At 33.5% G+C, this 14347-nt stretch overlaps 1 protein-coding gene across 2 annotated transcripts in view; it reads right to left on the bottom strand.

Annotated features, from left to right (window-relative positions):
* The window catches only part of LOC126844662 (cell adhesion molecule Dscam2-like), a 152844-nt gene that overhangs the window by 13798 nt on the left and 124699 nt on the right, over positions 1–14347 (bottom strand). Inside the window, exons 11-18 of one of the 2 annotated variants that reach the window (XM_050583017.1) lie at positions 14177–14287; positions 11353–11523; positions 9789–10082; positions 8017–8136; positions 7779–7940; positions 7029–7179; positions 320–468; positions 49–207 (exon numbers count right to left, since the gene is read on the bottom strand). In XM_050583017.1, the coding sequence (XP_050438974.1) occupies positions 49–207; positions 320–468; positions 7029–7179; positions 7779–7940; positions 8017–8136; positions 9789–10082; positions 11353–11523; positions 14177–14287 (1317 nt within the window). Of the gene's footprint in view, positions 1–48; positions 208–319; positions 469–7028; positions 7180–7778; positions 7941–8016; positions 8137–8863; positions 9146–9788; positions 10083–11352; positions 11524–14176; positions 14288–14347 lie in introns of both variants that reach the window. The other variant, XM_050583018.1, reaches the window with a different exon arrangement.

Below are 14347 nucleotides of genomic sequence, written 5' to 3'. Positions count from 1 at the left end.
AACTAGTTCTGTTTAATTTGTCTTGCTAAAATGAATAAAACGACTCACTTATCAAATCGTCGGGTGGCACCACTCTGGAATAGGTCACCACGTATCCTTGTATGTGATCGCTCATGGGACTATTGGCGTTAAGGTCGGTCCATCGCAATCGAATACTCGTGGGTGTGGTCTCATTGCAGGTAAGGTCATCGGGTGGCGATCCCAAAACTATATATAAAAAGAATATATAAATATATACATATATAAATATATCACGCAGTTGACGACGGTACTTCCTTATTTAATAAATGCCGAGGGCATTTAATCTTGGCACACTAACCTTTGATTTCCAGTTCCATGGCAGCTTCGTGTTTCCCCAAGGAGTTTTCAGCGACGCAAACGTAACGACCAGAGTCAGTGGCGCTAACCTTTTTTATTGTGAGTTTGGATCTGACCGACATGTCTGTATACATCTCTTCCACTGTGTATCTGCAATATTAAAAGTTTACTTAGGTTATAGGGGATTGTTAATTAAAAAATAAAAATGATACAAATTATCACAAGACAAAAAAACACTTTATTGTGTAATTTTAATTGAGATAGAACATTAAGTCTATACGTTTATAGTAATCGGATTACCTCTGGTTTTGTATTTCCGTCAATAGGTCAGACTGGGTAAAGTGGTGAATTATTGATTAGGGAGGGAAAAATATATTAATATTATATCATAAATTATAAAGCGTTAAGAACATCAAAAGCTCGTTTCTAAACAATGTTTTATAGTTTGCTTTTATCTAATTTGTGTGTGTGTATGTTTTTGTTTTAAGGCAGATTTCATGTTTTAAGTATAGTAATTTGTTTTTTAATAAAAAAAAAATAGCTTACGTTTACCAAAGTCAATATGACTGTAGAATTGGTAACGGAATAAAATATTGTAAGTTAAATTATTTCGGACAGCTTTACGTCTCTAAAACGAATGTACTTGATTCACGTGGCCTTTTGTACATAAGTAGCTAACTAACAACACCTTGTTACGACACCGTTGGCAAGTTGCCAAATTGAAATAATGCCAGAAGAACATTTTACTCTTACAATGATACGGCTTACTGGGTAACCGTTTGGTCGTCGTGGCCATTCAATATATTATTTTACCTTACGGAAATGCCGACGGCTCGCGTTCACTAACCCCGGGACTTATGCAGAGGTAGGTATATTTATTGTTATTAACGAAGCCCGTCCATGTAGAAAAGCAGCCGTAAGTCTCGCACAACAAGGCAATAATTGGCAAATGCTTCTTTGAAGATAGTAAATTAACTGGTAACTAACGGTATAACCATATAAGCTTGTACATATTTTGATATACATAAATATTTTTCATATCCCTCCAATTGAGTTTGGAATAATAACAAGAGCGACGATTTACTAGAATTCAGTTCCTCGGGGAGTTTGGAAACACTGCGATAACCGATGAACGTGCTTTGAGCTCACTCGGGAATGAAATTCATAATATATTGATTCTTAAATAGTAGAAAACTACCAATGTACGGATACCACGAAATCACGTTATAAGTCATCATAAGTTTTTGTATTGTGTTTTTCAACAAACACGTCGATAGTTGTAAAATTATCCTGTCTACAAATCGTGGTACTAAAAAAAAACAATAGTATACAAACATTCCGCTTTATAAAAAAAACAAAAAAAAAGTTTATTTTTTTAATAAATATTGCGCAAGAATCGTTTAGTCGTATTTACATATTTTGTTTTTTTTTTTCATCATCATGTAGCTTAACGGGCCATGAAGGCCCAACGCTGCCATCATGAGATGGTTTCTTGACGAATTCGCTTCCGGGACGGGTCGTCAATCCGTCGCCGGAGAGGGGGATGGCGGTTCCTTTTTACCGGACGATTGCTCGCCCAGCAAACGGAGCGCCTGTGACCGAGTGTCGAACCGGTGACAGTGAGCGCTAACACACTGCCGCCTTACCCACTCGGCCACTCCTCCTCTAAGTTACTCTAGGCCACTAAGTTTTTTTTTTTTAGCTGGCAAAATTAGTTTTTTTCTAGTTTTAGCATTTTTGTAATAAAAATATTAAAATTATACAAATTTATTAGTAAAATAAAAAAAAACTAACGCAGTCTAAACGAACCAAGTATAGTTCAAACCAGCACAGTCTAACACCCAAGCATAATCTAAACTAGTACAAATCGATTCAGACTGTACTGAATCAAATACAAAAAAAAAAAAACATCATAAATAGACCAAAGTCATTTTGTTAAATCCGTATCCATAACTCTTTAGCGCGGCCGTTTTGTAAATCTATCAACATTAATAATTTGATGTCGGATTTAAGAAAAACCCTCCGGTCTTTAGATTCGTGCTGTTACTGTCACAAACAGAACGTGTTCTCCGTGGAGTACATTTCGGGTACGTGACCGGAATGGAAAAATACATTAGAAAAAGAAAAAAAAGAATTATGAAAATAAAATACAAAATCATAGGTACTTACTCGTTGTTTGACCGTTTTCCAGAATGGCGTGCGGTCACAGAGCATTATTGTTTAGTTGAATTGCGTTATGCGTATTAAAGATATATACAGTGCGTCATTCTTATAATATTTCTCTGAGAACTATTTCTCATGAATGTTTTATCGAACGCCAGTTGATTGCATTTGAACTATTTTTAATAATAAATCTCGTTTGAAATCTCGCGTATTTAGGTCAGTCAAGAAACTTAACGCTAATTCGATACACTTAACTACTTTTCTTGAAACTAATTGAAATTCTTTGGATTTATCCGTTTTTAAGACTGCCATACTCCTTATTTAATAAGAAGTTAGGTAGAGACATTTTTTTCCGCAAAATTCTGTTTATTTTACACGATTGAACCTTTAAATTTAAATATTAAACTGTGATGTGCAAGTATTAGTGCAATAATTAGGACTGTTTTATGATAATTAATTTCACATCATCCTTAACAGTGTTTCAAAAAAATGTTTTTCACCTAAACATGTTCTCACTAAACAGAAAAGGGTACCCTTGAAAAAGTGATTTTATAAATAAAACATCTATAATAACAAATATATATAGAGGACAAAATTTCCAAAGGAAACTTCGTATGCGTTTTGTATTATCTACAATCAAAGTTGTGTATATTCTTATTCGAATAATTATTTCACAATTTATTCGGATAACATATTATGCTTGAATGTTATCTAGATGGTTATTTAGATAACGTTTTATTCGACTGATGCACAACTCCGTCTACAATGCGTATGTCAATATGGTGGATGCGAAAATACATTTTTTAAATTATTATAAAATATTGTTTTAACTTTTTTTCTGATAGATATTTCAAAAATAGGTCCCCTTGAAAATCTTGTCCTCTATCTTTTTTTTTTTTATAATAGGTTTGTCTAAAATATCTTATTTTTATATCTAAAATAACTTTGAATGGTACTCTTAACTGTTTTGCATAAACATGTCGTCTTTGAACCATTGAAAATCATCGATTAGACGTTGTATTTTTTTTTTTATGCGCATTTTCTACTGTAATTACCTGCGATTATTAAATCGTCTTCCAGACGGTATTATTTTCAAACATATCAAAAGAACAACAACTCTTATTCTTCGTTTCTCTCCGTGTGCCAACGAGTAGCGCCATTCTAATATCATTAATTTATCCGTCCGGCTACGCCATAAAATGCGAGATTTATGTTCAATTTAAAGTCACCGGCGCGTTAATAACGCGGATAGAAAATGTTGTTTTAAAATAAATTTAATTGCAATACCCACTCGTAGTCGCTTTTGAATGAATTTAATTACATTATAATATTTACCTCTTCGCCGAGCACAGAAACCCTTTTATGCTTCTCTCGTATAGTGTTGTTAGGTGGTCAGGTGTAGAACACGGTACAATATAATATAATTATATATTTGTTCCAACCGGACTTACCGTTGTGTAGGTATCAGAGATTAAATACTTTTGTCGCTTAGCCCGCCCGAAGTTCTATCAAGTCAACCCATAAGTTAATCCAAGTATTTATATCTTACTGTTTAAATAAATTGTATTTGTGTTACCTATTGATACCGGCCCGTCAATATGTTTGCATGTCAGTATTTAATTATACTAATCTTCGAATCAAGCGTTAGTCATACGAATAATTATCTTATGTTAAACTTATAATAGTCTTACGATAGTATGCCTAAGTTAAGACTCACTGTATTACAGATCCTTAAACGGAAATACAAAGAAGAATATTTGGGTGGTAATGCGATTAATTCTTTAATTTTTAATTAACATTATAGTTCTAATACTTTAATTGGTTTTTAAACGTATTTCAAAATATCAAGAATCATATTTCAGACATGATTTTATTAATCGTTTAGGACTAGACAACAAAGCGCATGTGAAATCATACTTGGGCAGCCATAATAAAATGTTTTTGTGTTTTATTTCTTTATCGTATCATAAAGTAGTGTACTTTGTGTGGAAGTAGATAAATTTTGGGCGGGAAATAATTGTTGAACTACACGCTGGACAATGGGTTTGTTTTAAAATTGATAGAATTAAAATATTAGTCTTTCTTCAAGAGTTCTTATATTGTTTTGTTTTATTATGGTTTGGTCAGGTCATTTTTTTTTTATCTAAATCAGACCAAGTAGCAAGGGTTATTTTTTTACTGAGCATTAGTGATGCGCTGTAGTTTAATTATTTAATCGTTATGAATTAACTACAATATTTACTTACTGGGCTATCATATCAATAAGGGTTTGCAATGTAAAGTTGTATTATGGTATTGACGTATTGATTTCAGCTGGCCAAAATGCAAAAATACAAGAAAGGAAGCCAACCGGCAATGTACTCAGAACAAGGCCAGACGTGGTGTGTCATATAATATATTCATACTATCAGGATACATTTTATTTTTCGCTCTACTGCAACTTGGGTATCGATTAAAATGTAAATTATTTTAATATTATAAATAAGTGTGTATTTAAAAAAATATTTGGTAACATAGAATCCTGTTATAATCGCATGGCGAATATCCGAACACAAGGAGACAAATATTATCTCCCGTTCATGTCAAAGTGACAACACTTTGTGTGATGTCTCGCACTACATTCCATTAAAATGTAAAATAAAAAAAATATATTTTTATGCTAAGCGCGTCGCCGATTGGTCTGTGTATGTGCATTCGGTAAAATAATATATACTGAACCCGACATTCCTTCCAATATGTGTATGGCGTGCAATTAATTAACATATAACTAGATTTTTGTTGATTTATTTGATTATTTGTAAACATGAATTCGCAACAAACCGGTAATGCTTACACTACAGACATGTTTTAGATGACAGAACCTAAATGAATAAATTAATAAGAACTCTGTAATGGCCTGAAATAGAATTCAATGTCTTTCTATTCAACTATTCTCTTAGTGTATATGCTTCCGACAACTCTAATTGTAAGTACTATTTTGTATAAATAACTCAATGACAGATAATTTCGTAGAGACAATAATATTCTCATAGTTTCAGGTGTCGCTAAAAGTTTCTAATTTGTGTCCAACCATCAAAATCGTATTGTCTTTAAGTCGATATTCCCGGAAACCGTAACGCATCCAGTGTCAGGACAAACCTAATACTAGACAATGGTAAATGTATATCAAACTAAATTACTACTCGAAGTACCATAAAGAAATAGGTATTCTCCTATACACGTGCTGTTGTACATTATAAAATATATATAAATGTATTATTCGAAAATTATTGTAATAGAATAATTATATCGAACCTACATTTGTTTTATAAGAGATACTTTGTTTTCTGATTTGTATTTATGCGGAGTACTGAAAAAATAATTTTTAAGATTGAATCCTACAAATATATTTCCAAAGATTATTAAGTTTAGTGGTTGTTCACACATTTCAACATTATTGATCGACGGCTATAAAATAACTAGATGCCTTTTGTTTACCCAAAATGATAATAATTATTTTTAAAATATATTTTTTAAATTGAGGATGGGAGTTGGGAACCGGAAAAATTATACTTCTGTCCTAAATTTTAAACTTCAAAAATAATTGTATTTTATTATTTAACAATATTTTAAGTTCAATATAAATTAAATGATATATTTTATCCTACTATAACACATTGGATTATTCTTGAGGGATCATTGATGTCCTATGAATTTGTCAGCTATTGATCTTATTACACGATAGCAATAATAGTATTAAAAAAATATAAAGAGAAAAATTAGAAACAAAAATTGACATTATTACTCAAAATATTTTTCCACCAGAATGAAACAAACATGAGCAAACTGTTATCAGTCGCATGCGAATTGGCCATTTTCAAATTACCCTATTGTCAAGTATGCAACGTTACCCTAAGCATCCACCACAGCATCATAGACTGTTCTGGGTACTTCCCAATCAGGGTACAATACGGTAAACCAAGTAAACTCAAATACGCACTTAATGAAAACAAAGTAAATAAAATAATTAAGTTTATAAAATGCATTAAATTATACTCACTAATATAAGATAAGACCAAAATACAAAATTATATGGTTTTAATTTTAGAATTATTTTAATAATGATATAAAAAAAAGAATCAGCAAGTTATAATTTCTTTTGAGTTGTAATTTTTCAAATGAGGTACGAATTTAGATCTACGATATCCCTTTTACATGGAAATCGGCAGCGTTTTTGATTGCACAGTATTTTTTTTAACATATATTTTTTCCCAACTAATTTGCATTTCTCAAAGCTGTGTTTGAAAATCAGACTCGTTGCTGCAATAGCACGAAAACAAATCAGAAAGTAAACAGTTTTTTTTGTAGATATGTGTAATCGCTAGAACACTACGCGTGAATGAACGAGAAAATTAAGTTAGTCCTTTTTTCTTTCATCGTTTGATCTGCGTTCCATCCATCCGAACATTGTTTATATATATTTTTTTTTTCATTAAAGCTCGTGATATTCTATACCAATATTATATACTTATATTTATACTGGCGGAGGAACGCGATTTGTTTCTTACCTCGGAATGTTACTCTTGTAGTTCAATTGAGTTGATCCTTTGATCCACGATATGTGTATCGGTTGGTCTCCAGTGGCCTCACAAGACATAGTCACTTCCCCGCCATTGACCGAGGTGTACTTGGTGTTCGGTAGTATTATGTGTGGCAGATCTGAATCGTCACATAATGCACAACATGGTTAAGTAACTATAAATGGTTATTAGGGTGTTTAATGACAGTATCCGATGAAAAACAAGAAAATGTCGAACGAACAGAGTGTGTTACTGTGAACATTTCAGTAGAAATTGAACTTAATAATAAAGGTATCACCTGTGATAACGTTACTCATGATTATGGGTATCGATGGCACTTTAAATAAAATATAGTTAAAACCAAAGCGAGGAAGGGACACTTCAAGAGTTAATATGCAATTGAGTGTAATTCGAGTAGAACGAATGAGCGTCTTGAACGAATGTTTTTTATAGATTTTAAACATGTAGGTATATGTCTATTGTCTAAGTACGTACTACCGAATAATTATAGCTGTTTACTTGCAATATAATATATTATTACAACTGCTGCTTGATGGAATTTAAATTTCTAGAGAAACACTGTTATTGGTATGAGAGTCTTTTTGAGATTATTTGATGAAAACAATTTTATAACTTTAGATACTCTAAGCGTCCGAATATCGTTTATGTCTAATAAAATTTCAGAAGTATAGCAAACGAATTTGTCTATTGGTTTAGTGAACAGGTATAGCCGCTGACCTTGTACGCTCAAACGGATAACTGCGCTGATCGGTTGACCTACGTCGTTGTTTGCCTCACACATGTAAAACCCCTCGTGCTTCTTAGTCACTCTGTTTATGATCAGAGTGCCTTCAGATGTCACATTGTCGGTGACTTCGGTAAACTGATCAGAATCTTTGCCTGTAACGGTTTCAAAGATAAAACTTTAATGTAATATCAGTCGTTTGAGTTACGGTATTTCAGCTGTTGTATTTACTTGTTCCCTTTCTCCACTTGATATTAGGTTTGGGGTGTCCTGATGCTGAACAGTTAATTTCCGCTTCGTCATCTCGTATCACGTTCATATCCTTGGGTTCAGAGATCCATTCCGGAGGCACTACAATTACAGTACGATTGGAATTAGTTCAGGTAACCACCGCGGTGTGACGTCAAGAGTGCACCTAACGACGTGCCGTGTAGTGCGGTGAAGTTTGCATGCAAAAAAGAATAAGACTTGGTGCAACGAGAAAATTATGTTTACTCCGGTTAAAAAGTTTCGATGGATATTTATCACTATATAAACGTTTTCGGGTATGCGTTCACAGTGTAAAATCCCTTGAGTAGGTCGATCGCTCGAGCTGAATTTAATTTAATTTATATATATTATAGTATAGAATTATATGGATTTTCATATGTTTACTCTTTACAGACGACGTTAAAATTATTTTTGATATTATTTTAGTGGAAAAGTTTTTTTTTTTAATAAATTAGTTTTTCGCTAGAAGAAAAATTATTGGATCATGATTATGTCTTGTGGTATCCTCCCTTTTCTCTATCTACCATTCCCCTGCTCCTCTCCTCTCTCCTCCCTCTATCTTCAATTCACTCTCTCTTATCACTAATCCTTTATCATCTGTCTATCAGTAATCAGCTGTTTCTTATCATGTTAGGTGGACTATCGGTAAATTGATGTGGCAAATTTTTGACAGACCCCCCAGCCATAAGACACATTATATAATATAAGCTGATGTATTATACAAGGGTGGAGACAGCGTATCTGGTCCACCGTCCCGGTTACTAGTGTACGTGTAACACAGTGTAACCCGAGGTGGACTTTGCTATACCGTTGACGTTGAGGTGGGCCGTGTAAGAGGCGCTGTGAACCGGATTGGCGGCCACGCAAGTATAATCGCCTGTATCCGATCGGGACACGTTGTTCACAGTCAGTATGGTGGAGTATTCGTTGAACGGCGTTATGTCAGCACCGCTGGACCCGTGGTGCATCCGACCATCCTTGAGCCAGGTAAGGTTCATCGGCAAGTCACCTTGGTGAACCGTACACGCCACCTGTACCCTAGACCCTTCGGTGAGCTTGGAAAAATAAAACGGTGTGATTTCCGGAGGTGCTGGAAACAAAAACAAAGCGGTGCAACAACAAAAAAACCATTACTGTGCGAGTGAGTTCATCGTTATGTTACCATACACGTATAATCGTATATAATAATAATATATTGGCGTAGAACATAATAAAGTGTCTATATTATAAGTGTGTTGTTCAGAGAACGTGACTACTAAGAAGATAATGGTGCAAATTGTGCGAAACACTGTAGTGTTTTAATAGTGAAAAGAGTGACGGTGTTATAATACTAAGTATCATAGGTATATCTGTGTTCGAAACCCATCCAATTCACTGCAAATACTTACCGGGGCCTCGGCAGGTACCTCTAAAGTATATGGAATGGAGGCTCCGCTAACGTATTGCACATGTGTTTGAGTACATTAAACAATAGGTACGCATTTGAACTATGTGCATATTTGTTTGGACGGTGTATTCTGTTACTGAGTCGTGCGAGTGCTTATAATTTGCGAATGCGTGAATATATTAAAAAGTAGGTGCGGTACATAATATTATAGTGCTGATTTATGATATATATATATTGTTAGTGCGACGAACAACAACGTTTGTCGGCGTTATGTGCTTAATAGTGAAAAACATAATACCGCAATAAAAAAGTGATAAATTTGTTAAAAAACAAAAAAAAAATGTACCGAGTACGGTCAGCGTGACCGTATGCTCGACGGTAGCCACCGGGTTTGTGGCCCGGCAAGTGTAATTTCCTTCGTGCGATAATCTTATGCTTTCAATGAGCAAAGAGCTGCTGTACTCGTTCTGATAGGTGACCGATAACGGTGGTACCGAGGCCGCAGAGTCCAGGGTTTGGTTGTTTTTTAACCACTGGATGCTCAACGGCCCGTCCCCCTTGGTTATAAAACACTGACATCCTACTCGACCGCCTTCGTGATAACCGTCTTCTATTGTGAACGGATGAATGTGTGGAGGTTCTGCAACATAGGCAACGCTCAGCCGGGTTGACAGAGCAGAGTGAAAAAAAAATGAAAAAAATACCGCCCAGGGCCAAGGAATAACATTGTTTTAGAACTACCAAAATTACCCTTAAAGTCTTTAACACCTATGCCACTATGTGTTAGAACTGATGTTGAAAGATGCCGAGCTACTATAGCCCGGCGAATGAATCGTAGTGAACAAATTTGTTAATATAATATAATAATTGGCATAATGTTGCTATACGATTTATGATGTATGCTTTATAAAATGTGCAATTATACTGTTCGACAAGAAATCTCGTATAGATATTGTTTTTCAACATTTATTCAAATTTACCTAAAATTGTAGTCTTCGTATCTATAACTAGACGTATAACATAGCCTGACGATAAACTGTTATTGATATTAAAAAAACATTTGTCAGGCATTTTGAACATAATATGGCCAACCAAAAATGCATGTGCTTCAATTAAAGAGTAGTGGATTGGCCTAAAGTGAAAAGTTGTTCTTAAAACTGAAGTTAACATCATATTTTGTAACTCTGTTCAGTTTAGAAATAAATACCAATTTTAAATTTCAAAGTAAATGTTAAATTATAGATTTTTTCAACTATGAAAAATTGTATTACTGCAAAAAAAAAGTGAGTTTTCAAAAAAAGTTATTAAGTGTTTTAGCAGTTTGTATGTTATCCCGCTAGATTTACTCATGTAACTAAAGAATTAAAAATGTAATTGGTTTCCACACTAATGTATTGTACTTTGATATTGTGCTTTTTATATAGTTTTTTAATTAAAAACAAAAATATGATGTATGATATATTAAAATTTTTGCAACACTCAAAATAGCTATTTGCTAGAGAATAGTCCACTAAAAATAATGACTCGTCTATAATATTTTCTTAATATTTATAATTGAAGTTATAGATAGATGATACAGTATCATATATACAGAATTTCGAATGAAATGGGAGATAGTCCCAAATTATCAATTTATTTTTAAAAACCCTGAACTCGTTAAGAACTCTTGTTCGGTCTAAGAATTGCTTAGTTATTTCGTACTTTGACTAGTATGGTCAATTATTATTTTAAAAATGACGACGTTATTTGAATGCAGTTATAAGTCGTAAATAAATATAAATATAAATATTAATAGTCAAATGCTAGAACTGCAAACAATTGTTAATAGTTGTTCCTATTGGAAAACGCGGTTAGATAATATGAAAATCGGATATATTTTTAATAAAGGGTAGTGTGTGCGTTTCACTTACCGATAACTACCACCTCTACCGATGCTTTGGCCACATGGTTGTCGTTGCTGGCTTCGCAGTAGTACGTTCCCTGGTCAGTTTTCTTCTGCACGTTGTCAATGATTATCGAACCGTTATTGAACACCTTGTACCTTTTGTTTGTCAATTTCAATCCGGGCAACTTCTTATTATCTAGATGAAAAAGAAAAAGGGATAAGAACAAAAAAAAAAAACCATTGAACAAAAGGGGTAAAGGGAAAAATAAAGGTACGCATTATCATGATATACCACCGAGGACCGAGGTGCATGTTTCTAGTGGAGGTGTCAGAGGTATATATTATTATTACATTATTGCGGTATGCAGTACAGGGCGAGTATAATGCAACGTTTCCTATTGTTACACCAATATAGGCCGATATTGGCGTAAAATAAAAACAAAAAAACCATTAGGAAATAAAAAAAACCGAACAATGGAAAGGGTTGGAAAAAAAACTAATCCACATCAACCCGGACATTATGTATAGGCACACCGCGGAGACGACGGTATACAATGGCTATGGCAGTAACATCATTTGGCGTTCACGTCAAAAAAAAAATCTTCATTTTGCTTGGGAGGAAAAAAAAGGTGTAAGTCTGCTGGACGTTTATTCATGAAATATTTAAAAACAAAAGCCCACTGACGTTTTTCCCGCACGCCTATTAGCTGTTTGTGTGCGGCTTAAGTACTCTCAGCGTGCCGGCCGGGACATAATGGCGTTGATAGACCCCAGGGCTATAATAATTGCTACTCGAGCCGAGCAAGCATCTCGCAAGGGAAGGGTTTGACGTCGTTTGTGTCCGGTTATTGCAATAGTAATAATATATTATACACGAGTATCGCAACCTGCACATACATTGGCCTTTGACGCTGAACGTCACCATCGTGGCAAATGTAGAATATACATCATCATCGTAACCCTCAGAGTTTTCGAAAGACAAACAAATTTTTTTGTGTATGCGTTTGAAACCGACTGACTTGGATGAGAATTGGTGAGTTACGCACATTTTGAAGAATTTGACTTTGTTGTGCAACAAATATTAAAATGATTTTTTCATGTTGATGTGGCAAAAAACAAGTATAACGTGACCAGTATTACTCGGTTGGACGAAGCAGCTGGTGAATAAAATATGGAAATGTGTCTTTAACGTTCACAGTGACTGAAAATCTGAGTGCAAAGGTTTGTTTTAAAGGTTGTTAAATTTTACTATTTATGCAATGATCGAACAGTGATTGTACAGTAAAAAATATTACTGAAAGCTTGTGCTTCAATGTCATTTGACATTTATATTAATATTTGTTAACAAACGAGTATGGGTTTACCTGCAGACAGATTACAGGGTGATACACTAACTACAAACCAGCCAATATATCATACGATTCAACCATATATTAAAAAAAAACTATGTTATAGTTTTGCATACTTGTAACGCATTTATGTATAATATCAAGTATTTATTTTTTTCACTTTTATGCCTTTAACGAATATCTTTTTTTTTATTTTAAAATGGTCACATATGATTTTCATGTTAAATCCATAAATTATTATTATATTAAATTAGTTCCAAAATATTTTTCATACCCATCAAGGATTTTAAAAGTTATAAACATTTATATTTTGTGTTATAAGAACGCTTTTTCCAAATTAATGTCTACACGGTATTCAATGGTGTTTGTTGTTGTTTAAATAATCACAAACCCGTAATTGGACTAGCTATACCAGTAGGTGGTAAAAATCTTAAACTTAAAAAAAACTGCAACTCTTTAAGTATTCACGGACATAAAAAGTATTTTATTTTCAACATAAATACCAAATAAAAATTAGGGGTCACCGTTTGAAAGTCAAATTTATACATTGGCTTAAGGCATAAAGGTGAAAAAATATGCTTAATATTATTTATAGATGCACTACAATTATAGAAAACTATCGGTTTTAATATATGATTGAATCTTATGAACTATTGACGGTTTGTAGTTAGTGAATCACTTTGTGTAATCTAAACGACTCCAATCGGATTTATTTAATTAGTCTATACCTTTACTCTGAAAATTCGGATCGTCATTTCCCATTTTATAAGCAGGATAGTCCTTTCAATCGTTCCGTCAAAGGTTCAGTCTAGAGTCTTGTGTTACTAATGACACTCAAAGAAAAAACAGAAACGTCCGACATCACGGGGAAAAAACGAGTTGATTAGTCTCAATATCCTTAACAGCGTTAAATCGATTTCAAATGGAAATAAATTGCAGTCCGCACTGAATTGGATATAAAACTTCAAAGTAAAAATTACCGGATAGAATTACAAGATGTAGTTTATATTAATGTGAACAAATTGTAAAATGTAAATGGAATATGGTTAAGCCGGTGAATCGATCAACTTTAATTGAAGTTGCTGAATAATAAGTATTTTAATATGTTTGACCAGTTTGAAACTTTAAGCTAACAAATCTAATTGTTTTGTGTATCTAACGGTTTCTATTAGCGGTCATTGCTTACACGCCGCGCAGACCTTAAGGTCTTAACCCATAAATTAAACAAACAACCTTATTTGACATTAGGCAAACATTTATACAAATAGAAATTGTCTTTTTAATATGTACAATGTACGTATTAATAGTTCCTATATGTAGTTTTAGCGTTTAATTTATCATAATCGCCATGTTAATTATAAACTTCTATGTGTTTTACATTACTATCGATTTTGTCATCGCTGTAAGTGTGGCAAAATTAAAGTCACGCAACTGCATATTTAATAATTGCATTAGTAATTATATTAACCATTATAGTACTTATTGACTGCCATTACATACCTTTTTCCCAATTGACATATAATATTGGATAGCCGGATACTGGACAGTTGATTTGAAGTTGTTGGCCAGCTCGTGCAATGATTTTAGGCGACTTTTTGGCTACCGGATTGCCTGTAAATTGAAATCAAAATCAAAAACCGACAATAAAATATTAAAGTGTTCCAATGCGTT

Source organism: Adelges cooleyi, unplaced genomic scaffold, assembly GCF_023614345.1.
Source record: "Adelges cooleyi isolate 19-005CV unplaced genomic scaffold, UGA_ACOO_1.1 ACOO_flye_CR_arks_rails_tigmint_CR_PRNA_651, whole genome shotgun sequence".
Taxonomy (NCBI): domain Eukaryota; kingdom Metazoa; phylum Arthropoda; class Insecta; order Hemiptera; family Adelgidae; genus Adelges; species Adelges cooleyi.
The sequence above is the reverse complement of the archived record's forward strand: the minus strand, read 5'-3'. Positions and strand labels throughout refer to the sequence as shown.